At 43.4% G+C, this 25,036-nt stretch overlaps 1 protein-coding gene across 1 annotated transcript in view; it reads left to right on the top strand.

Annotated features, from left to right (window-relative positions):
* The first annotated feature begins 1,327 nt into the window (after positions 1–1,327).
* LCMT1 (leucine carboxyl methyltransferase 1) overlaps positions 1,328–25,036 on the top strand; it is a 134,784-nt gene continuing 111,075 nt past the window's right edge. Inside the window, exons 1-3 of the mRNA XM_069209701.1 lie at positions 1,328–1,652; positions 7,870–7,961; positions 16,390–16,511. Of these exons, the coding sequence (XP_069065802.1) occupies positions 1,564–1,652; positions 7,870–7,961; positions 16,390–16,511 (303 nt within the window). The 5' untranslated portion in view covers positions 1,328–1,563. The remainder of the gene's footprint in view (positions 1,653–7,869; positions 7,962–16,389; positions 16,512–25,036) is intronic.

Raw genomic sequence — 25,036 nt, 5'->3', positions numbered from 1 at the left:
TTCTGTTGTGCTTTAATTGGGATATACCCTCTAGAGCAGTGGTCTTCAAACTTTTTAATGCTGCGCCCCCCCAGTTGAATTTTTTTTCACAATTATTTTAGAAAGATGGCAATGTTTAAATAGGTCTAAACCTATTTAAACATTGCAATTAAGTACTGTTACCATTTTAAAACTTCAATAACATGCTTCTGCTTAAAACAAAGGCATGTTATCTGTATAATATTTCTTTTGGCCAGAGTTTGGTGCCCCCCCTGGGATCACTTGAGGCCCCCCAAGGGGGGCCCGCCCCCCAGTTTGAAGACCTCTGCTCTAGAGTTTAACAATATGGCAATGTGATCTTGTTTCTTACAAATTATATTTTTGTTACAATGCCTGCTAAGGGTGTTTTGAGCATTACAGTGCAATGCTAAAAGTTTATTTCTGATAAAGGTTAAAATGATAATTGTATAGCTTTAATACTCTCTCCTTATTATGACCATTATTCAGGTCATCTTAACATCCTTATTACACTATGACTGTTTGAACACTTGATATGATTAGGTGTCCCTTCTATTTTTTACCCTGTCTTGTGTCTTTTTTAGGGAATTGTTAGCCAGCCAGCAACTCTGATGGCAGGGTGGTAAAAGTGGTATTCTATTTGGATTAGCATGGCATATTTAAATTAGGGTGCTAAACGGCCACATTTTAATTTTTGCTGCGGATAGGAGAAGGTAAATGAAAGTGCTTTAGTTATAGGCAGGGGCACTGGAATTATATGGCAGGATAAGACGAAATTATGAGGCAGAGTTGACCAAGTTATGTGGCAAGAAAAGTTCAGATATGAATTTACTATGCCAATAGCTCTAACTTAAGGAAACGCGAGACCAGTTGCATTGCAAATGCTTGTTTTACTTAACACAAAGCACTGTTATCCGCATGATGCTTCTTTTAGCCAGAGAGTGGAGTTCCCCCTCCCCCCAAACTAAGGCCCCCATTGAAAACCTCTGCGTTAGAGTCACAGGGCCACGACACTTCACTGGTATAACCAAGCTCTTTCCTTTAGTGGATAGGCAGAAGCGTTTTCAAACCAAGAACAGCTACGTAGCAGAAAACTGTGTGTCCCTCACAGCTTTCCCTTGGTTGTGCAACAGTCAATGACAACGGTCAGTGAACGCTGTTAGGTATTTGCATGCCCTGAGCAGCCAAGAGCCTTAACTACCATCTCGCAGCTCTACCGCTACCGGCTTCCTGCAATACACTCTGTCTCACCCCAACTTCCGCTCAGTGACGTAACCACGCCTGACGCGCCTAACACTTGGACGTGACAGTCACGTGCCGCTGCGTCGTTGCTAATGAGCCTTCCTCTAATGGGAGCTAGTCCCTTCCTTTCCCATATTGCCCACCTGCGCTCTGTTTCAGGTATTGAAGTAGGTTTGATCGGCGAACCGCGCGGGGGTCATCGTGGTTTTAGGGCATTCCCGGGAATCTCGACCTTGATTCTGGGGGCTGGCATGTGTATTATAGATGTCAGTGCCCTAGGGTCTTAGGCAGCGCGCTGGTCACCGGTCTCTTCCTTCAGCCACTATGTCCTCCGTGGACATGCCCGTGCCGGGCTCGGACACAGCGGACGAAGCCGTCAGGACCACCTGCGACGACGCCTCCATCTGCAAAAGGTAAGCGTGCTGCTGGGTGTGGTCTGCAGAGGGGGCCCTTGCTCCCCTGTGCGTTGAGTATTCCCCCTTATGAAACTTCTCAAATGTCACTGGGGAGCTTCCCAGTGTGCTGGAAATGCACCCAGCCTGCACAGTCTGTTGAGAGGCGGGTGCACGGATTTAACCTGCCCAGTTACAAACTTGGAATGCATTTATTTTTCCCGTGGCAGGTACTATGAAAAACCTGGTTTTGTGAGAGTCTGCTATTTTGGTGTATAGTGATCATAATATTTGGTGCAATCTGCAAACACAATTCCAGGGCATTCAGTACTCCTGAATTATCTCACCAACCAATAAGTACTGCAGAGAGTACGCAAATGTCTACTTTTATTGTGAGTGCACATTAAGTCAAATGTACCAAAACCCGAGCCCTGGTCCCTGTGTGTGTACAGAACATGCTGATCATCAGCGAATAATTCGAAGGTTGTGGACCTTCTCTCTTTCTCGACATCCCTGGGGTTAGTGCAGCTCAGTCAGAAAGCCACCAGTGGCTAATTATACTCCCAAGCGTCCACCTGTACCATTTCAGTATCTGTTATCCTACCCATGAGCCAGATTGATCACCTTCTAATTGAGCTACAGGTCACTTTTTTTGCATACAAAGAATGTTACTGTGAAACAGTTGGTCCACTCATCATCCCACTGGAAGAGATAAAATCCACAAGGAGCCCTGGATGGTGTAGCCTCCAAGTTGACTAGGGTCATTATTCGTGATATGATTCTGGACAGAATCCGTTTAAAGGAGAGCATGGGGAGGCTTGTTTAGTCCGCTTATTACATTTTCACCTGCTTAAGTTATTTCTAACCATCTTGGCAATTACTGTTTGGATGATCATGTAGAAACACAAAATTTAGAACTACCTAACTGAAACAAAAAAGGGCAGTACATACACAAAGGAAAAACAATACAGGCACACAAATACTAAAGCTTTACAAACTGTCTATTTAAAAGTCCGAAATTAACTATTGATACAGTTACATCACAGCATCGAACATTCTCCCAAAAAGCTCTTGTAAATACTTAATTCTTTAGCCCATCCATATTTTTGGAAAATAACATCATGCCCTTACAGGAACTCTGCCACAAACTTTCACTTTTTTTTCAGCCTAAAATACTTAATGCAGATTTCGAAGTCAGTCGATGGACAATAGAGCTGCCAGCTGCTGAACGGACACCTGATGCTGTTACGGATGTTTAAAAAAACAAAACCTTTAATTTTAGTTTTTCAGATAACATCAGCATGCAGCGGTCCATGATATGTCATACGCAGTACAGGTCATTTTATGAGGAGCAGTTTGTTTGGTCATACACTTTTATATTTCTCAATAACACCCAACGTACAACACCATGTAAAACGTTCCCACTACAGTTTTCCCCACTCTGTCTAATCTCCACTTTGAGCCACAGTAGTGTCTGCGTCTCCTTCCTCGTCAGTGAATAACTCATCATTGCTCACCGATAGTTCACTTGAAGCTCGGGACAAAAGCGCTGTGCAGTAACGCCCCCTACACCGAGATGCTCCGCCAATTTCTCATCCAGTCTACCGCCTCACGTGGCCCTCTTCCGCCAGCTCCCATTCCTGAACATCCCTGCGCCAGAGTTCTATTGTTGGAGCTCGCTGTCCCATCCATGAGATAGCCACGCTGCGTCAGGTCGGCACCAAGGCCAGCTGGAGAAATTTATAATCCATCCTGCTGTTTTTTGGGTTTCTTGATAAGGGCTAGTAGGCACTGGAGGGGGGTGCAGTTATTGGGTATGTGAGTTGCTCTATTTAATTCCGTCACTACATGTGCCCAGAACACCTGGACTGCCTGACAGTACCATGCTAAACGCATGAAGTCCGCTCCATTCATGTTATATTGCAGGCATCTATCTTGCCTAGTAGGCGTTATGCTTTGCGTTGTCCTGGGTGTTAAATGTGCTCTGTAATAAGAATGCATTTCTACGCAAGCAAACCCTTTTCAGCAGCATAAGGATAATGAAAGACTGGGAAAAAAAACATTTCTAATTTTTGCTATGCAGGTTTCATGCAGCTCTTTGGCAGTTTATAGCTCACTGTGCTATATTGCGATCGTAATTTATGAACTACACAGTATCAAAAGAATCTCTGTGACGAAAGCAGTAACCCACTGTGCTATGCACATAAACTACTGTCCTTTACATGATACATGTTCACTACAGCAGGCATATTAACTATCTGCGCTACCTTAGATGAGTCAAAACTGCCACCAGACAAAACTCCAGTTTCTCTCCAGCAGGTACATTAATCACCAAGGTGATCTTGACGCTTTTATTTTTACCCAAAAGCTGCTAAATGTACCAGGAACTTTGCAGTGCTTTAAAACTGCTGCACAAATGAAGTGATAAACATAAAACAAGCAGATGTTTCTGTCGAGAGGCCCCAGCTAGAGAAGTGCCTTCCTACTGACCCAGGCCTGTGGACCCCCTGGGAATCTGTCACGGACCTCTGGAGTTCAGCTGACCACAGGTTGGGCACTGCTGGTGTAAGGTAAAGCCGCTGAGATGTCACTGTGGTATGTGGACTTTCTTTTTCTTTTATCATGCAAGATAGCTTGCAGGGACAAAAACATGGGAAAGATCAGTCTTTTTACAACTCTTCTTGAATATATCGTAATTTTTTTCCTCCTAATTTGTGAGTTTTTTTTTTTCTTTAATTATTTTAAAAAAAAAAACAGTTTATTATTTTATTGCCATACCATACTTAACATACAAACAGTCTCCCCATCAACGAGAGATATGATTGAACGAATGTAAGGTGAGGGTTACAATGTTGTCAATAAAGACAGTGCAACGGCAGTCGGTGGAATCACATTAGAGGGGGTATCAATGCTGTAAAAATAACAGAAAGCATCGGAAGGCACTCGGAAGTAGACCATCAGTAAACACTTACATCAGTTTAAGTATCATAAGGGTAACGGTTCCTCCAAGCTACTGTCCCTGTGTGTGGTATTGATCATTAACGGGTAGTCCCCAGGCGTTGCAATATGTCCTTAGGTACGTGGTTGGGTGATTGGAGCGCAGCGTATATTTCGCTGGTAGGTTTGCAATAAAATAGACTCTGGAGCCATTTCTTCACTGTGGGTGGAGCTCTGCTATCTCAGCGGTAAGTCTAGGATCCTCTGTGCGTGAGAATCCATGTCCCACTGGTATCAGGTCCCCAAAGGTGTGGAGAGTCAAACTATTCAGAGTTGCGCTGGGCCAATTTTTCTTTAGCAGTGGGGAGCCATGGATTATTTGGTATAGTATAGTGTCCAACCATTAAGGAGTGGGCGAGCTTGCGCCATGTCAAGAGGTGGTTGAAACAGTTTGGACATCTGAAGGGCCCAGCAAATATCCAGCAGGGAGCAGTGTCTGTAGTGAAGTGGGGCTAATAAGGTCCTTTTCTGGTATGACATATGGCAAGTGTGCATCACTGTGATACCAGTGGTGCGCAAAGTGACACTGGTGGTTAGGTAGTACAGTTGAAAATGAGGGACGCCGAATCCTCGCTGTTCAGAAGGGAGTACCATGACATCCCAGAAGATCCGGGATAGGATTGGGCTAGGCTTGTTGCATCTGTGAGAGGTAACAACTCAGATTTTGCCCAGTTAATGTGTAGCCCTGAAAAGTTCCTGAAACGAATAATTTTGAGCAAAATGGGGTTCAGATTGTTCCCAGGGTGGCGAATAAATAACGGAATGTCATCCACGTTAAGCGAAATAAGCAAGGGGCCCAGCTTGAATTGCAACCCCCTATGTAAATGTTTTTCTTGGAGATGACGTACCAGTGGATCCATGACTATGATGAAAAGTAAAGAGGGAAAGAGGGCACCTTTGGCGTGTACCCATAGTGACTGGGAATGGGGAAGATGTAAAACCATTTAGTCAGATCCGAGCTGGGGGCTGTTAGTATAATAATTTAATCATAGAGAGAAAGCCACTGAGCAATCCGAGTTTGCGTAGGTTTGCAAGTAAAAAGGGCCACTCCAGAGAGTCAAGTGTCTTTTTAGTCTTGAGTAGAGCGCAGCAGCTGGGGTGGTGGGGGCGATCTGATTGAACACTGCAGATACGGTATGGCGATTAATGGACATGGACTGATAGGATACAAATCCCGACTGGCCCGAAGATCAGATTTGGTCCATCAGAAAGGAAAGGCGCATGGACAGTAGCTTAGCATTTGTCTTACAGTCAAAGTACAGCAGAGACCGGGATCGGTAGGAGCCACACAACCGGTGGGCTTTGTCTGGTCTGGGTAATTATGCGATTATAGCTTCTCGCAGTGTTGGTGGCAGGACACCTGCCTCCAGGGTCTGGGTGTACATCGCTAATAAGTGGGGCGCCAAAATGTTTTTTGCGCTCTTTGTAGAATGCGCTTGTAAATCCATCCATGCCAGGGACCTTGGATCCATCCAGGGCATCTGTCGCAAGCACCATCTCTTTGCAAGTAAACAGCTCACAAATCTATCCTGGTCATCCACATACATGGAATGTGGGTGGAAGGGGTGTTGCTTATGAATAAGAATGCAGACCCCACAAGAATATGAGCTGTAGCTTGAGAAGTACCAGTGAGCTGCAAATATGTAAGTGGGCTGTGGTGGTAGCTGGGTCCCCTGTAGGAAGGGTATCTGAGCATTGTGTCAGGACCTGTTTACCCTTAGGAGGATTATTGAGTCTGTTGATGTTCCAAGAGATAAAGGTGGTATTTAAGATGGACCTCCCAGTGTGTGCAGTGCTCATCATCTATGCAAACATGGACCTTTGGAAAGAGCTGTATGCATGGCGAACAGTTGTGGCAATAAGGTATTAAACAAGAACAACAAAAAAAGTTCATAGACAAAACGAATCCCCTCCACCCACCCTCACCCAGCGAGAACATGTCCGGTGGCTCCCCATAGTGCTAACAAAAGAAAACAACCCAAAAGAAAGTTGGCATGTTATCTACCATAGCGGGTGCGACCTGGTTTTCTAAAATGGAAGCTTTTGCTGTTTGGGGTCCCCCCAAACCATCTCAAGCACAGTGAGGAGGGCAGTTGACACTACCTGTGGGTGAAGTGAGGCGAGAGCAGGCATGGTGCAGAGTGAAGATAGGAGTACAGTTCAGGCCTTATAGATATGCATCACCATCCGCCAGCCTGCTGTGATTGCACATGTCGCAAACTAGGTATGTAGAGCAGGAGTACCCAGCTTGTGCTGACCTAGGTGTGAGCCAAGTATCCCTCGTGGCTCCAGGCACACTGCGCATTTGATGCTCAGCAGGGCACAGAGTCTCATTGGTTGCTGAGCGTAGTTGGGGCAGGGGGCAGTCGGGCAGGGCGATTCGCCACTCCGGGTGAATGTTCACAAGGACTGTGGCCCGCTGCAGGGTGGGCTGGGCTGACTGCAGGATGGTGGGGAGAGTGTGTGAATTAAGCAGCGCTGCAGCTGTTTCTTGGGCCATTCAGCAGTCAGGGTAGCGATTGCTGCTATTTAGTATTCTGTGAGGGCCGCTGGTGGAGGTCTCGATGGTAGGCAGTGTCCTCTCACCCCCCAGGAATGTGAGCAGCGAGATGGCCGGGGTATTTGTATGTGGCTAGGGTGGTCGATAGGCTACATCTCTTATGCTCACCCAAGACCCCTGTCGCTGCAGGGCCTCCAAGGCGTGTCCTGGCTTTCGGAGCGTTCTCTGTGTGAGCAGCAAGGAGGATGCTCACGACCTCAAAAACCCCACTTCCGCCACAGTGGATGTTCAGGATGTCTGCAGTGCGCCTCTGGAGCCATAGCGGAGCTCATTTGATGTTGTCCAAGAGCTGGTCTGATGGAGATTCACCACCACATGGCCATTTTTGTCACCGGCGTGGCTCCGCCCCTTAATTTGTTGGATTGTTATATGGTTGTGATTTGGCGAATGGTTACCTTCTCAAGCACAATAATATTGGAGGTAGTTGTTGATGACTCAGGATGGGTATGTGCTAATCATTTTTAGCAAAACCCATTGTAGGATGCTCATTGTTGAAAAAGCTGTTTCAGTTTCGATAGGGATATTGTTGAGATGGGGATATTCATTCATTCTCTTATTACAACTGCTCTGTATGGTCAGCTGGTGTTAGTTTTTTGTTTTCTTTGCCACTCTGAACTTGTGAAACACTGTTGCCCTTTCATGCTGGATCTAGACTTACCATTAGTTTTCTCTGTTTTTCAGATTCGCTGTAAGTGTAGGCTACTGGAAGGACCCTTACATTCAGTATTTTGTAAGACAGGCCAAAGAACGAAAAGCTCCAGAGATCAACCGAGGCAAGTCACTGCTACAAAAAGAGTGCATGCGTTTCAATGGATATATGTTGTAACAGCCTGTTTACCACAACATTTTCTATTTTTTTTATTATTGATGAACAATCACTGATGTCATAAAATACAGATTAATTGCAGCACTGTAATAACGCCCCATGATGTACAGAAAGATGTATTTCAGGCTCTATAGTGCCAGTTTGCTGACAAGGAGTTTTCTTTCTGATGTCAAACAATAGATTTTGTTATTACAACCATCCTTAATATGTTTATGTGTTGGTATTGTAATTTTTAAAAGATGTGTCTGCAAGGACCGGTTGCATGCTATACCGTGAGGACAACTACTCGAACAAAAAATGATTCCTTTTCACATGTACTTTTATCCCAGGAGATATACCTCTGGTACGTGTCCAGCACTGGTGGACCAGATACGACCTAGACATTTTGGCAACATACAATTATCCCCATCTAATCATACCTGGTTTACATCTTTGAGACTATCTCAAAGCCATCCATGCATCAGTCTTAACGGTTGTGACCAATGCCAAATATCCAAGAGCCTTGTAGATTGTTTTCTACATCGATATAGTACACTGTATGTTGTCCACCACTAGTCTACGTTTGCCATAGAGTGGCATATTGTATTTGAATATAAGGAGAAAAGAAATGGAATCAGTAATTCAAATAGTGGTTTTCATGATCCTATTTTTAGGGGCGAGCGCAAAGCGCTCCGTCCCGTGCAGTAATCTCTCTTTGGGCTTCTAACCACACCCATGTCACGTCAGTCACTTTCATTGGTTTGTGGGCTTGACTTCTAAAATCTGCTTGCTTTAATTCGTGAAAGGCATGCATAAGTCACTCCTTTTCCAGTGTTTAGCCCACCTACACAGCACTGGTAAACTACTGAAAACATGTTTATCCTTTTATTTTCCACGCAGCGCGATTGTGCTGTTTTCCAGTTTTCAATTTCAGTGCGATCGCACTGTGGTCAGGTTTTTTATTTTCTTCTTTTTATTTGTGTGGCAAGAAACGTCCGATTAGGAGTTTACAATGCTAATAGCTCTAACTCAAGTAAATGCGATACGCCGTTGCATTGCAAATGCTTTTTTTTTTTTTTTTTTTTTTTGCAGCATCCGATTACAATTGAGCTTCTGTTGAATTGAAATGTATCCAGGTTTTTCTAATTCTTCTGCAAGACTTGTAAATTGTTGTGTAGCAGTTAATCACCCACTGTATGACTTCAATAAACAGCATTACCTCTTAATGTCTTGGAGGCTAATTAAACCAATATGTTGTGTGATTTCTCAGTATGGGATGGGAAGTGCTCAGAGGATAAGCAAAATCATTATATTTACATTGGGAACAAAAAATTATGGAGTGTTTGCATGCATTGTTTCTGTGTGTTGTGAATTTGCATAGGTTATATACTTCCTACTAGAATTAGTTTCCCTGCCGCATTCACATCTGGTGACAACTAATATAAGGAGATTTCGAATTGATTGTTTAAGTACAGAGGGAATGATTTATCAAAGTAAAGGAGGACTACCAAAGATTATTGCTGTACCGGGGACTATTTAGTCACTTTGACTATGTTAATTCTTTGTGGCTCTAATTACTTCCCTGATATTTTATCTAACAGTCTCTGACTTTTTTAATGAAGAATGTATTCTTGATCCGACTGCCTCACATTAGTGACTCTTTAGTAGAAATGTTTATGTAATCTTTTTAAGAAGCTTGCCCGAAAAAAGAACATGTTGGATTGGCCTGCTGTCAGTTCCTGGATGTGACCGGAGTCCACAGAAAAAGCAGTCCGCTGAAAATACCTTTTTTAAACAACTAGAAAGATCTTGTATCTGTGTCTGGACCCCTAGACATGGACATTAGAGCTTCGGAATTGAGGGTAGAATTCAGTTGTTCCTGGAGCAACACTGAAAACACAAGGTACTTTGGCACACTATCACTTGAATATCATCTATTGCTGACTTCTCCTTAGAAGATCAAGACTGCTAAAATCGCAGATTCTTACAGACCATGTGCTTATACATTCATATAGATGGCAGCAGCCTATCATCTTGGTGATGTGATAAAATGCACAGAGAAATCTTCTCTTCTGCTCTGCACATGCTTCTTTAATTCAGCATCCTGCCCTGAAGGGCGTGAGAAAGGAGCTCTGTCCCAGCTTAAGTTTCAGCCTAGTGCCAAGTGTAAAGCTGAGGAACTGTCAGAAAAGTGCATGACAGGGAAGAGAAAAGATGGGAGATGTCAAAGATGAAAAGAATCCGAGGGCGATGATTGGCAAAGGGTTGTTGTATGACTTTATTGAGGATGCTGGGTCAGCTTTGTGATAGGGCCTGTCTGTCCCCTGCCTGCTCTCTCTCATTCAACTGAAGAAATTTACAGTCTTGAGTGCTCTCATCTTCCATGGTTGTAGCCGCAATAGCAAAGCCGTGGTGATAGAGACAACCAACTCAGATTCTTTCACTATACACAACCCTTATCTCGCACTTAATGAGCCACTTCGTTCAGCCTTCCCTCTAAAGTAGGCGATGTGCTGGGTCGTTAAGTCTGAACATTTGAAGAACATAGAAAAACTTTCTCTAGTGCTCTTATTCTGACCCTAGATTGTAGCTTTGGGCTCTGATGTGCAATAAACCTGCACCGTTAAAGGTGTAGTTGTGTTACTCAGGACACTCACTATAGAGGAATTTGTATGCATAGTGAAGGGATTACATGCGTCAAGGATCCCTACAGCCTTTCAAGAGCATAATTAATTCACAGACTTTTCATGCCTGCTTCACCAACCTACCTTTTTAATAATAATGTCTGTGATTTCCTATACAGTAACATTAAATACATTCAGCCAAACAAGTTCTTCTGTCGTACTACATTTAGGAGCAAGCTGTGGCAAAGCCAGTAGGCCTTGCAAATAGCGCTTATTTTGTCCAGCTTTTTATTTCCAATTTTTTTCATGCATGTGCAATATAAATCAGAACTGTAAAAGATTGAAAAAATGCTGCTGTCTTAAAGTGACAAGTATATATTTTCCAAGAAAAATAAGTAAAAAGTGAACCTGCTTTTGAAGCAGTGGCCCTGTGTGAGAAGCTGCTGCATCCTCAAAAAACTGAAAGTACCAGAAAATATTTAAATGTAAATAAAATAAAAAAACACTATCCAACAAGTCCTGCCACATTAGGCCTGGCACTAACATAAACATATTTTCAGGTAGCTGTACACATGTGATCAGGCAAAATGCCATGACTCACAGACAGCCAGTGGGTGAAACAGGATCCATTGCTCCCTGCTGTATCCTGTGGTGGACGGAAGCAACATGTGAATGACATTTAAACAAACCAGTAGATGAGAAGGATTGGAAAAATAGTGCTCAATGTACTTATGTAACAATGTATTTTATTATTTGTTTTGAAAACCTTAGGCTTGTAAGACACCTAAAGTTTTCTCCAGGCTGTACCTAAAAATGGAACAGTAAATTGAGCATGTCTAATTGAAATCAAAAACGCCAACACAAAGGACAATTTAAAAAACAATTATGCATAGCCTGGCGAGAGTGTGGCACACAACTACAAGCTCATTTATGCAGTTTGCCAATACTGAGCACAGAGGTTCGGTGCAACAATAAATGACTAACTCACGGCAGACTTGCAGTGTTCCTTCCTCTCGTCAGCATACTTACTCATTCAGGTGATGTTACTAATCCAATTGCATAAATCCTGGATTTGGTCTGTCACACCCTATGAAGGATCTTGTTCTGCATCAATCCCAGACTTAACTGTGTGGCTACATTGCGAAGATGCTCAAGTGGTTCCTGCCATTCCGCTTCTAGTAGCATGCTGTCGTTATCAAAACATAAGTAGTGTGTCCGGCATGTGGTATGGGAGGATTTTATACGTTTTGCAAATTGCCCCTGCTGTAAGTTCATTGAAGAGCATCCTGCCTTCCACTTTGGAACAGTCCTGTAACTAGAGCCAACTGATACACCTGGTCCACAGAACATGTTGGAGTGGCATATAATGCAACTAAGTATCCTTTTGAAGGTAGAAATTAGTTTGTAAGTCCACAAATGTCTTTATTTTCCCTAACCACCACGTCTCAGTTTAGAATAAGTCTATGGTATCCCATTGTTTCAATCCCTCCAACAGAATTTCCTCCAGCAGTCCACCAAACAAAGATTAGCCTCTCGTCGTCTTAACCTTATTCATTACAAGGACCGTGAGTCCATGCCTTTATGCCCGTGCAAGTGACCTGAGGTAAATCTCCTTTGTCTTTCCCCCATTACAAGTACTGCAGTATGGCATTGCCTTCTGTTGCTAGCCTATCTAGTAGAAACAAGGGTTTGCCAGCAGATTGGGTTCCTATTGTCCACTAGGGACATCCATGAGTCATTTTTACCATATGTTAGCGAGATGTTCTTCTCATACACAGATCTACTCGAGGTGGACCAAAAAGTTGTTAATGCTTAACATGCCAAACCAAAACTTGTTAAGTGTTGGATCAATGTTTCATAGAGAAACAATGGCTGGGAATAATTTTTAGATCCCACCTTCAGGCAGCGTTTATGTGCAGTTGCGACATTCTATTGTGAATAAAAACTTCTAAAATGGGGCTTTCAGCACGGCCATTACTTACACATTCATTGGCATCATTATCACTCCGCTTTGCTGTTTTCGTATTTACCAGTGCGTCCCAGGTGCCACGTCCTTCGTCACTTCCATTTCTTTCAGTGGTGCATGGACGAAGTACAGACTGATTTATCTTAAATATCTTAAAAATTGACAAAACAAATAGATCTCAGATAGCGAGACCTATTGGGTTTGCCAATGCTTCTTAAACAGTACTGCTCTACAAAGAAGCAGAAGCCACCTTCAATGCTGCACATAATTGTAAAACCTAGTATGTAGCTCTGTAACAGTTTGACCTGTAAATGTTGTCCTGGTCCCAGAAATATCTCTGACCAGGCATCTGAACCCATCATTATCGATCTGTAGGTTACTAGGTCTAGGGAGCCAACTGACCACCACTGGACAGCGAATACAGCAGATTTAGGTCAGTTTATTTGTAAGCCTGAGTGGAATCCAAGTTCACAGGAAACAAATAAAGTCTCAAGATTGTAAACTAGGTATCTGCAAAATATAGTAATATGAAGTCTGATAAAGTGATGCGGGTTCCTCACTCCTGTTTTTCCATTTAAATGCGCTAATCGGAGAATCCCATTTGTTTTGGTGTGGCAGCAGCTTCTTGCTGAGCCAAAAATCAAAGGGAAAATTCATGCCTTGCAGCCTTCTTACACAAACCTTGTACAAACAACCCTGTGTCATTGCTGACACCCATGCCACAAACTCAGTGCCAGATGCCATCTTCTGCAGCATACTCAACATGGAACACCACACTGTGGAGTCAAATGCTTTCTCTGCTCCTGAAGACCATATCAATACATTGTTGTCAATATTTTTGGCCATATCCAGAGTTAAAAAACCTGTGCAGGGCATAAAGCTAGCGTGATGTGAGGAAAGGAGGGTTGTGACCATCTGCTACAGCCTCTTAACAAGGAACTTGATATAAAATGTTTTTTCCGCATTCAGTTAGACCAGTCTACAGAGCTGTCATCAGCCGGCTTCCTGGTCTTATCCATCAGAGTAGTGGTGTGACTTATCCCAGTAGGAGTCCTGTCTGTTTTTGTGCCAAGATATAAAATGAGCAGACTGTTACCTGTGAAACGTTTTAAAGAGCTCCACTGGTAAATATTTTGGGCCTGGCATATTTCTGGATAGGAGCTGTTCAAAAGCAGAAACTGTTGGTTCTAAGGGTCCTGGAAGAGTAAGGTCACCAAGGAAGTCTTTCATTCCTGAGCCATCTCAGAGCAATCTAGGTTCTTGTAGCGCTCCAAAATATCTGGACCAGATCAATGTTCCCCACAATCTTCGCTCCGAACATAATCCTAGTTGCTTCTAGCTGACTAGATTTTTCATCCCTTTTGCTGAGCAGGATTATTTGTGTCCCATTCTTTTTTTTCTTTTTCTCATCTACTAAAGTCCCCGTCTTTCAATCTTGCGCCTTATGTTCATTGCCTGCGGGAATTGAATCACGATCAAGCCATATGTTGTGTGAGCAGGCAGCTTTTGCTTCTTTGTCATTATTTTCATCTCCAGTTCACTAACCCTGTTCACCCATTCCTGTATTTTATGGTTGATATTGCACATGGGATACGCTCAGAGAATGGTTTTAAAGGTACCCCAACGTGTGACTCGGGATTGCACCGGACCCTACTTTGTCCTGGTGTAGTGGGTTAAAACATCCAGCATATGACTAACCAGATCATTATGTTTTTTGTTCTAAATCATTCAACCTTAGAACTTCTCCAGGTCATGCCCTGTGATCTCCTAAGGTCTCCATCATTGGGTAATAGTGGCAGAAATACTTCTCCTTAGACGCAAATGTAGATCCTTCTATTTAGGACCACTTTCCAGAACAAGTTCTCTACTGACCTTAGTACATCTCTTAAATTACTTTCTGGTAAGATTGAAAACTCTTCTCTGGCACCCTCTAGCTGGTCACCTTCAGAAAAGTAGTGTGTTTCTAAAAGCAGAACCTATTTGGGCAGTGGCTCATGCTACCAATTCTGGATTAGTTCAGTCATTCTTGCACAAGAATTTGCTGTGTTATATCTAAATTTATTTTCTGTTTTCTCTTGCTCTGCCTTACCATTTCTCTGGAGTTTTTAGTCCTTGTACCAGTCTATATGGTTCCACATCTGATTTGCTTGTCAATATTTCTCTTGCCCTATCAGGCTCTCGCCCATATTTCTTCAAGTGGCCCTTTTCTTTGCTACTGCATTTTACACATGGTACCTCCTCTTTGCTCATGCTTTTTCCATATTAATCCTCACGCGTGTTCTTATGTTGTCCCAGTCATATCTGACCTGTGTATTTATTTGGCTCTGTCTTGTCTCTGTTGTTCTGATTTTCGTGTTGCACTAGGTGTTCTTGTTTTTCCACTGCTCTTCGTATTTCTAGCTCACGCTTTTCTTTATCAGATTTCTTTCCTGTGGTGATGATGACAGTACTTCTGCATTTTACTTTGCTTGCTCCTTTGCCTTTGTATTTTTTCTCGTATGCTCCATCCTATTGCCAGTGCTTTGCCCGTGGAACACAGTTTTTGCTTCAGTTCCTCCTGGTTGTGCATTCATGTAGTCCTGGCTCTAATATATACCATTATATTTCACCCAAAAGTGATGTTCCCTGCTCTCTACAGCTTGAGTGGTCTTATTTACGCCCTGTTCCAACTTTCACCTTTCCTCTAATGCCTCCAGCTCTTCCATGTTCAGCTGCTTTTGAAGCTACTTCAGTTCTCTCCGCCTCTACACCAGTTTACTGAATCCTCATGTGCTCCCCTCTCTGGACCAAAGTTGAGCAACAAGATTAGGTGCAGAAAATGAAGGTTCCAGAGGAACTGCTCCGATTGTTTTAAAACTATTTTCAAGCAAAAAGGAGATGCACAGTTTAAATAAGATCTGCCAACTCTGTCCAAAAAAAGAAACTTCTTAAAAATTAAATGTGTGTGCTAAAGCCAGGTTGCTATTTAAGATACTGTAAGAACTCATGAAATCATCTAATGCCTAACTACATTACCAGAGCTGTTTGGTCCTTCTGCTATCATTGAGTGCAGCCACTTGATGTATCCAGATCAGGCATGCATGTTGGCAGCTTTAAAAAAGTAGTACAGTGACTCCATCTCTGACATAGTGCACCTCTCAGCAGACCTTATAGAGTTCTCTGACTGTTTGGTCTTTTGTGTTTAATTATATACTTAATATTCTTGTCATTACGAATTGTAAATATAGTTTTTTGTAAAGTGCAACCCCTGCTGGGGAATAACGAAGCATTGTCCAGCAATGGAATGGAGAGAGACATTATATGATGTTACATTTAGGGAGCACTTTAAGATGTGCTCAATAGTGCGGATGAGGATGCTGGTCAGTTAAGGGAGTTAAATGCTCTCTGGTGATGACGTGTTATTTGAGTCCTCGGTGAGGCTATCCTTCCATTGTCAGTAAAGTATGCACAATTAAAAATGGGTTCTATCAATGCTTGTAATTTACAGTGCTTTGAAATTCCACATTCTATTTATCATTCCTGTTGTGATCGAGTATAGGCAGCTTAGAGGGTCCTTATTGAGGGTCCATGAGGTGCTCGCTGGACACATGGGGCTTTAACACCTTTCTGGATTGCATAAGTGAAGATGAATGGCTAGGGTGTGGAAGGGAGTTTTTCCACAGCTGGTGCATGGAGAGAGAATGCTTGATCGCTGGTTTTCTCTTTGTTGCACTTCTTCGTTGTAAGCCTGCTGAAGTCTTTGATCATGTCTTCTCTATCTTGTCTGGATTGCTAAGGGGTATATTCTATTTTTTTTTATTTCAAAGGATATTACGCTCGTGTGCAAGGAGTCCAACATCTGGTCAGTGCCTTCCTTCGGCAGACTCAGTGCAACTGCCAAATCATCAACCTTGGATCTGGCTTGGATACCACGTTCTGGCGATTAAAGGTAACCCAAACAAGTACTTGAAGTTGCCACATTGCACAGTCATGGTATTCTTTTTGTGTAATTCTTATACGTTGAATTGAATCTGCATGGCTGATGGAGTCCAAACATTGGTTCCTCTGTCTTTTCTATGCACAGATGTTTGTCTTGCTGCCTGCCAATGGTGGACTAGAGATAGACTAACTTTTATGCCTGGTGCACCTGCAACCAGCATTTTGCTTATGAAACTGAAGTATAGGCGGCAGGTCTTAGTTGTATCTTTAATATAGAGGAAGAATATAGGGTGTCAGTCCCTCTTAGTGCTAGAATAAATGCTTGTACACTTCTTATAGGCCAGCGACAATTTAGGCTTCTACCTCCTACTTGCTGACCTCCATTGGTCTACGCAATGCCAAGAAATCAATGGATGACGTTGTAAATGCCAAATCAGAGCACTGTTCGAAGCTCCAAAGAAATGAGTAAACTATTCAGGAAAGTTGAGAGACTCTTTTTGTCTTTAGTACGGAGGAACCCCTCCCTTCTCTTTTCCTCTCAGACCTATCTTTCTTCCCTACAACCCATGGGTAAATGGGGAGAGGTTTGTGCCCTGGTAGCCTTCCTTCTTGTTTTATCTACGTCGGGACTAAAAATTTCAAATTGTGAAATAGATTATATCTTCCAGTTTCAGCACTCCACGGGATTTGTGAATTTCTGTAATTTTCACACTTGAATTCCATACAGCATTAATTTGCCTTCATCTTGACTGCACATGAGGCTTTGATGTGGCCTGTGGCCCCCTTTGCTTTTCTTGACTTCCAGAAGACGGGGATCTTCAGCAAATCTGATTAAACATCTTAAGCCTGCAGAAAATGGTTGTTGCACAGTGGTAGTGATTGATTATAAAGTAGCTGATCACATTAAAAATAACCACATTTTATGGTCTTGATGCAGCTGATCACATGAATGAAATGTTGTGTTTTTAGCTTTTGACAGAATTGGTCCCTTGCGTTACAGCAATTCTGATTGGCTGTAGGATGGACAGTCAATATGTTTAAATCACTCCACACTTTTTGGGACCGATTCAAATCCTAGGAAGGTGTGTGCTTTGTCACATGACAGACTGACACGGAGGAAACCCTGCAGTGTCCAAGCCTTTCAGTGGACTGTCATATTTTCTAATTGTGGATTTGGATCTGGAAATAACACATTGTTTTCTACAACCTACATTCAGTAGAAGCAAAAAATAGGAGTTGTGTACCTCTGCTTAAACCCTAAGGTTCCATCCATATCCTCTTATACTTTTTTATTTGTATTTATAGCTGAATTCCTCCTCAACCGTGAACACTTACAATGGAGTGTTTCCCTTTCACTCCACTTCCTCCATGGTGTATTTTCCTTTCCACTTTTTGCATTTGGCATAATTGTGCAAATCCTTCTGTAGGGGAAAAATTATCATGTATTCTTTCAAGACGTGGATGACAGAAAGTAGCTGGATCCAGTACATAATTCTGGCTTACGCCCCAGCTGGAGAAGCACCAGCCGCTGCGCCTCTGACTCAGACCCTGATGAGAACCCAACAAGGCTATCGGTCTGATTTCCCTTTGAAGGTAGTGTTATGTCCCTGTGTTGTCTGGTCTTATCTAGTGTCTGCTGTCTGTGCCTCTAGGGTCTGAGAGGTAATGTAGAACCCTGGTCGTCTGTGGATTCCACCAGTCAGGTCGAGGAGCTCAGAAGTGCAATAGCAGAGCTGGTGTCAACATGCTGCTGGTGGGGTGCTATTATGTGTAACTTAATTGAGTAAATTAATTTAGAACTACAACTACAGATGGACTTTCAAACATCTTTACAAACAGTTTGGAGAAAGCTTAGTGTCTTAGTGCATCCATGAGAATCAAAGAATGGGAAGGATGATGTCCAAAGTAATCTGTATTGTGGCAACTGGGAACAATGCTATGCCGGTTCCCACCTCTAAACCTTGGAGCGAAACACAACTGTGATGGAAGATTTCCTCAAACTGAGGCCCACAGAAATACTAGAGCCTGTAGACGTCCCAAAATTGGTCTTCAGTGCTGGCTCAAATGGATTCCATAAGGAGGTTTGGCACCAGAAGAAAAGAATGAAGCAGTTACAACTGTAAAGTTGAGGAATCGATCCAGATGGTTCTCTCAGAGGGACCTGGTATTTACTAGTTAGAGTCCATACATGTCATCATATTTCCTGTGAAATACGTCATAAGTTTCAAGTAAGGATGACTTAAACCACTCAAGTGCACCAAAAAAAAACTTGCACACAAACTCTCACATGCGTGACACATAGGCACCAATGTCACACTCTAACGTTCCAATATACCAACCTAAAGGCTCACAAATACTGACTGAGATCTGGCTGCTTATCTGTATCCGTTAGGTGTGGGAAGAATTCTGTGCTGCTGTTTATGATGTTTTGGTTCTTTCTGTATAAGGTTAATGCTTCTGCTGTTCCTGGGAATAGGGCGACTGGGTGGGCACATACACAGTTGATGTCTCTGGTTACCTGTTCTTTGTGTGATGGAATGACCCACTTCTGCTTTTTCACACTTCTTTTGCCTGTTTTGTGTTAAGAATCCTGCACCGCACCTGCCCAGTTTCTACCTGTGTTATACGTGTTAATGATGTTTGGTAAAGACCTTTTAAGCAGACAATAGCCCAAATAAATAGCACATCAGATGCTTGTTTTTATTATCTCCTTATCTGCTGTCTACTGATGTAGTTTCCATTTCTCTTTGTGTCATGTTCCTTCTGATAGTGTCCTGATTCTGGGAAAGCTAAATGCTCAAGTACTAAGTTTCTAAGGGCCTGATTTATATATCCGTTACCGTTGGGATGCAGTAACCATGTCCGCCGCAACCTAAATCCCATTATATCCTATGGCATTTAGATTTTGGTGGACGGGATATTCATCACTGTTATGACAGAGTAACTTATCCACCAATATCTAAATCAGGCCCTAAGTCTAATTTTAAAAGTTCACCCAGGCCCACCAACCCTCTTGTTGGAAACCCAGAACAGGTTTGGTAGGGATTGCGTGTGTGAACGAGGCTGAAAAAAGTGAAGCGGTTCCACACATGGCTTTTGATTTGGTTGTGTGGATTATAGGAACGCAGGGAATCGGTAAACAGCTGTTGGGGTCCCTTCACCTGTGACTCATTGGTCTTGCCTAGGTATACAGAGCAGGCTGTTTTTAGGACTTGCCAGGTACTTAGGTTTGCCAAAGAGAAATACTGAAGCCCTTTTTTTTTCAGAACTAGAAAGTGTCGGGAGATTTGTACAGTTGTTCCAAGCATTTTCCATTTGAGGGCTGCTCTGGCTTAATGGGAAGCACTGACTGGCCACTTCTTGTGATTAATAGCTCAGTGGGTTATAACATTCTTAAAGACTGTTGCATCTGACTCGTGGTTTAAAGATCTTCCACAAGAATAAAAACTTCTCATGCGACATGCGGAGCATTGAGGTTTATAGTGCTTTATTTCCTTAGTACTTATTCGTTAGCCATTTTGGTACTGTTGAATGAACTACTAACATCAGTTCTTGATCGCTTTGTAATTGACGCAGCTGGTTTTGATGACTGCGTGGGCTGACAAGGGGAGCCAAGGGAGTTGCATGGGCATGATGTGATCAAATGTCTTCCAGCCATGGATGAGCTGTTCTGTGGCATGTAGGATGCATGTCAGGGGGAGGTGGCATTGTGTAGTCTAGGAGGCGTTGTAGTGAGGTGTTTCCACCACCCAGGTGCAAGTGTACGATGGCTGAAGAGCAGTTTACTGTTGCTTTAAGGGAGGCACAGCTTCAACTTATTCATTTGAGAGAGCTGGTAAAAAGCCATCTTCTTTTTTTTTTTTGCAGGTGTTCCTGCACTGTTGAGGCTAAATCCAAATGACTTTGTATTAGGTGAAAGTTGAGGTTCAAATCTGTCAAGGTTGTCATTGGGCCAAGTTTACACTGTTTCTTTCTTGTTCTTGGCAGATAACAGGAACTCTTCCTTGGAATGGTTGACCTTAAGGTGTGTACATCCAGGACTGGGTGTGGTGTGTGTAATGTTTGAGATGTGTGGCTATCTGACTTGGAGGAGACTTTGAAGTAGAGCTGGGAATCGTCCTCATATTGGTGAATTTTTGAGTTTTTGGGCTTGTGGCCCCAAGGGGCAATTAGGTTTTTGTCAATGAGTCTCTTTCAAGCATTGACTTGAGGCATTGTTAATCATCTCAGATCAGTCCAGAAGAGTATTGCTCTTGCACTGTCATGCTATAGATATTTGCCATATCATTGTGCCTCCTAAAGAGTGCTCATATTTAAAAATTACATTGCATTGGAGAGGAGAGCTTGTCTGGCAGCCAAGATGACTGACTAAACCTTACGCTTCTCCGGTAGAGGGAACTGTAGGTTAGTATAAATATCTTTAGGAGGCTCAGAAGGCTCAACTGTCACTGGGAGCTGGGAGACTGGACCCCTGCGCACTGTCTAAGCCCCAAAGAAAAGCATCTTGTGGTTGCTGCCAGCATGCAGAATGACCGCCCTCTCCGTCCGTCTGAACAAATGAAATGAAAACGGCCGCCCAACTGGAATAAGCGCTCATCAGCCAATGCTAATTTAGAGCTACCTGTTGTGGAGGCGAGGAAGAGGGAGTGCAGTGTCCGCTGACTCTGGCCGTGAACGCCTTGTGGTGTGGCACCGGTAGGTGGGTACACCATGTGATGCTGCAGGCCCAGGGGGAATCTGAGAACAGAATGGTGCCCCCAAAGTGGGATGCGCGGTGTTAGGAGTGATTCACTCATGTCCTAGTGCTGCAGGTGGAGCACCACGGGGGCTGCTTCTGGACACTTTGAGAATCAACTGCCTTTACCTGCTGTGTGGACTATGCAGCGCCTGTCAGCGGGGTGGCACCAGTTAAATTGGCCTTGGTGGTGATTGGTTAAATTAGGACATTCTGGCATCTTCCCTCTGACCCTGCTGGAGCTGATACAGACCCACCTTGCCCATGGTGGACATCCTGTGAGTGGGCTGATCACCATCCACTGTTGCAGGACCTCTCTGGTTGGTCCTTTGAATAGGGCAGTAGATTTAAGTCTGCTAAAGTGCACGAATACACCAGTCACAAGCTGCCCAACTTAAAAAGTCAGAGTCGTAGTGGTTTCGCTCCAGATTACATTTGCAGAGGGATGGAAACAGGGAATTTAAGTTTAACTGCTTTTTCCTCTTGGTGAGCTGGCACGAAAACTTAAAATTACTAGCGCAACACATCAGCATACTGCTTGCGCCCCCGTGGCTCCTATGTGAAGTGGGCCTTAAATGCCTTGGGGTGAAGGTGCAGGCGTTGCCTGGGGGCGCCGCGCTACAAGCTGTTGGCACTAGACTGGCCGCTGTTCCAGCACAGCCTGGTGATTTGCTTCTTGTGCACTTCAGGGTGTGCTGTACCTTCCTCAGACTGACCTGGTACATTAACGATAGGGAGAACCACTGACTCTAAGGCGCCCAGGCTGCCCTTGGAGACCAGCAGCACTGGAAAGCTGTCTGACCCTGAAAATACTCCTGGTACAACATCTCATGAGGATACAAGAAATATGGCTGAGATGATGAACCTGATAGAATGATGCTCCAAACCAACCAAGCCTAAATTCGATGGGTAACAAAATAGATGTGCACAATGGTTGTTGTGACAAGATGGCTGCAAAGGTTGATAAACATGAAACTGCTGAGGGTGAACTATTTATTGACAAAAAAAGTAATTGGCAATGGACAAAATCCAAACAGTTGTAAAAGCTACAAACAAAGATTTAGATGCCAGGTATTTTACAAATAATATTCACAGTCTGGGAGTTGCGAAGTCAACTGACAGAAGCAAGTTAGAAACATTGATAAAAGACATGCTGATCTTGCTTCATCTCTGGCTGCTTCTGTAGTCTTTTTATGGACAAAAGATCACACGGCTCACTGATTCCCTGGATGCACCCCCCGCTTAATCAGTAATTGGTTGACTCCTAAATTGCAGAAATAGGAATTTGGCACTACAGTTAGCACTGGACAATAAGTTACTCCATTATAAGGGCTGCATTATATCCCTGCATCCAGACTTCTACTAGCTCTCCAAGAGGTCCGTAGAGCATACACGACTGTACAGAAAAAACTGCAACGATGGAGATTCAGTATGCAGTGCTCTACCCTGCATGACTAGTGATCATCTACAAAGGCAAACAAAAACTCTTCACCAATCCTCGACATGCCACAACCTTTCTACGGATGATCAAGGATGCCCACAGCAGAGCGCGACCTGCAGAGATATAGATTTGCCGCATTCGTCACATAATCCAGTATCTGTTGCATAATCTGCAGATTTTAACAAAAATGTATTGTTTCTGGCACAAACTGTTTAAAGGTTACTACAAACGCTGCTACACATGTTCCTGTGCAATGAAAGGCCCTTTGCAAAGCTGGACCTACCACCTTTTTGTTGCTTTTACTATATTTGGATATTACAATGATACAAATGAGGTGCAACCAATGCCCAGACAGTGTTATCAGGTTTAAAAATGATGAAATAATGAAGTGATGCCATTACAAAGTGTGCTGCATTATGCCGCATAATTTGGTTTTCTTGTTGCATAATTTGCCTTTTCTTGCTGCATAATTTACTCCACCCTGCGGCATAATTTGACCCTTTCCTGCTGCATAATTCCAGTGACCCTGGCTATGATGGAATTGTAATTTGGTGGGCGGGATATCCGTCACGTTTGTGATGGAGTAATCCTGTCCGCTAATGCCATAATTGGGCCTCAAGTCTATTCCAAATGGTCATATTACTGACATTTCTACAATTGTTAACATACCCATATTGCTCGGCTAACATTTTTGAAATCCCTCCAGTCTCTGCTAATTGAACTAGCATGGCCTTAAAAAACAGAACCTAGAATGTCTTGGAAAGTCCTCTCTGTCCCGTACAATAAAGGTGAGTTTGAAGTTCCTCCTATGGAATTATACCGTCACACACTATTGGTTCCATTCTCAGCCATACATGACGCCTTGGCCGTGGTAACAACGTGGCAGGCGCCATCCAACTTTGCATGGGACTGTGGGTTTAAGCATAAGGCTAAAAATGAGGAAATTAACAAGGTTAATTGCACGGCTTGTGCTTGGAATAAAAATGAAGAATAAAGCACACTCTAAATTGCTGTGCTCCCCCTCAAATCCCACTAGCATCGCTCACACCCTTCCATGCTACAAGTAACCAAAAAAAGCTGTTTCCCACCTCCACTACTTGTGCATCGTTAACTGGGGGATTTATAGGAGTAGGGCCAGGTTATTGTCCTTGACACATGGGCCGGCGCTGATGTCACTCCAGAAGATGCTCTCTACTACCATAGGATCAAAGCTACCTGCAACCTGGTTACTCCGAAATTCTCACTAGACCCTTTTTGCTTTGGCTCACTGCATAAAGTCAGAATGGCGCATCCATCCATCCATCCAAGAACCTCGTAACCATATCATATTGTTAAACTCTAAAAGTGTCCTGGCCTCACACTCCTTCAGCGACAGGAGGATGGGACCCACACCGTCGTACCCCTCTGATTGATGAACTCTGGGGGTGCTGCCCAGAAGCAGGTTGAGAATGATTCATTGCAGATATATACATAGGCTATATTTTCTTGAATTTTGTTAACAGGTTATTGACGAAATTGAAAAAATAACTGGGGATGCCATCGCGAAGTCTCTGATTTTCACTTTTCACTCTGCTTGGATAGGTTAAACAAACCCCATGTGTCAATTGGATATTCATTGGGCTGGCATTGCTGTGGACAACAAAACTGCTGGCACGCTTTTGGGGCCGTGGAGTATATCCGACGTGGAAACTGTGGTTGTTGCAACTAACCTCTTGCAATGAACAACTGGAGCTCTGCGGTGAGTTGCTGCCCGAGGCCTCTCGCCCTAGTGCGAGTATAGACAGCGCCTCCTCTCGGAATCTGAAGCTATTGCAGACGAAGCATCCGGTGACCACGGGGTTCATCAGAGCCTGTGTGCGTAGACCGCTCTCCAGCAAAGGGGAGCGGCGATGGGAGTGTCCAATATGTGAGATATGGTGAAGTATCGTGCTCTGCTTTACGTGGTACTGAGAGCGGCTGTTGTACTTCACCGTTTGGAATTTTTCTATTTGGTTATGTAATAAAAAACAATTTAAAATTACCTTAGGAGTGCGTTGAAAATAGGAATCGTTTTAATTCGTTTTCCACAGCATGCATTTTAAATTCTTTTGTTATGACTCGGGTGTGACTCTTATACCAACAAGACGTCCAGAATGATTTTTATCATACCACCAATATCACCCCCCCAATGCCACACCACCACTAATAACCCCAACAATCCAAATTCTGTCAACACTAACAATACCAGCACCGCCACCACCAGTGCCAATGTCGCCGAAAATACCACCCATACCATCACCGATACCGTCAACAGACCAGGACCACTACCTTAGTGCCACCAGTTCAGCCACCAAGGTCAGACCACCATCACATCACCACC

Source organism: Pleurodeles waltl, chromosome 10, assembly GCF_031143425.1.
Source record: "Pleurodeles waltl isolate 20211129_DDA chromosome 10, aPleWal1.hap1.20221129, whole genome shotgun sequence".
In the NCBI taxonomy this organism is placed as follows: Eukaryota; Metazoa; Chordata; class Amphibia; order Caudata; family Salamandridae; genus Pleurodeles; species Pleurodeles waltl.
The sequence above is the reverse complement of the archived record's forward strand: the minus strand, read 5'-3'. Positions and strand labels throughout refer to the sequence as shown.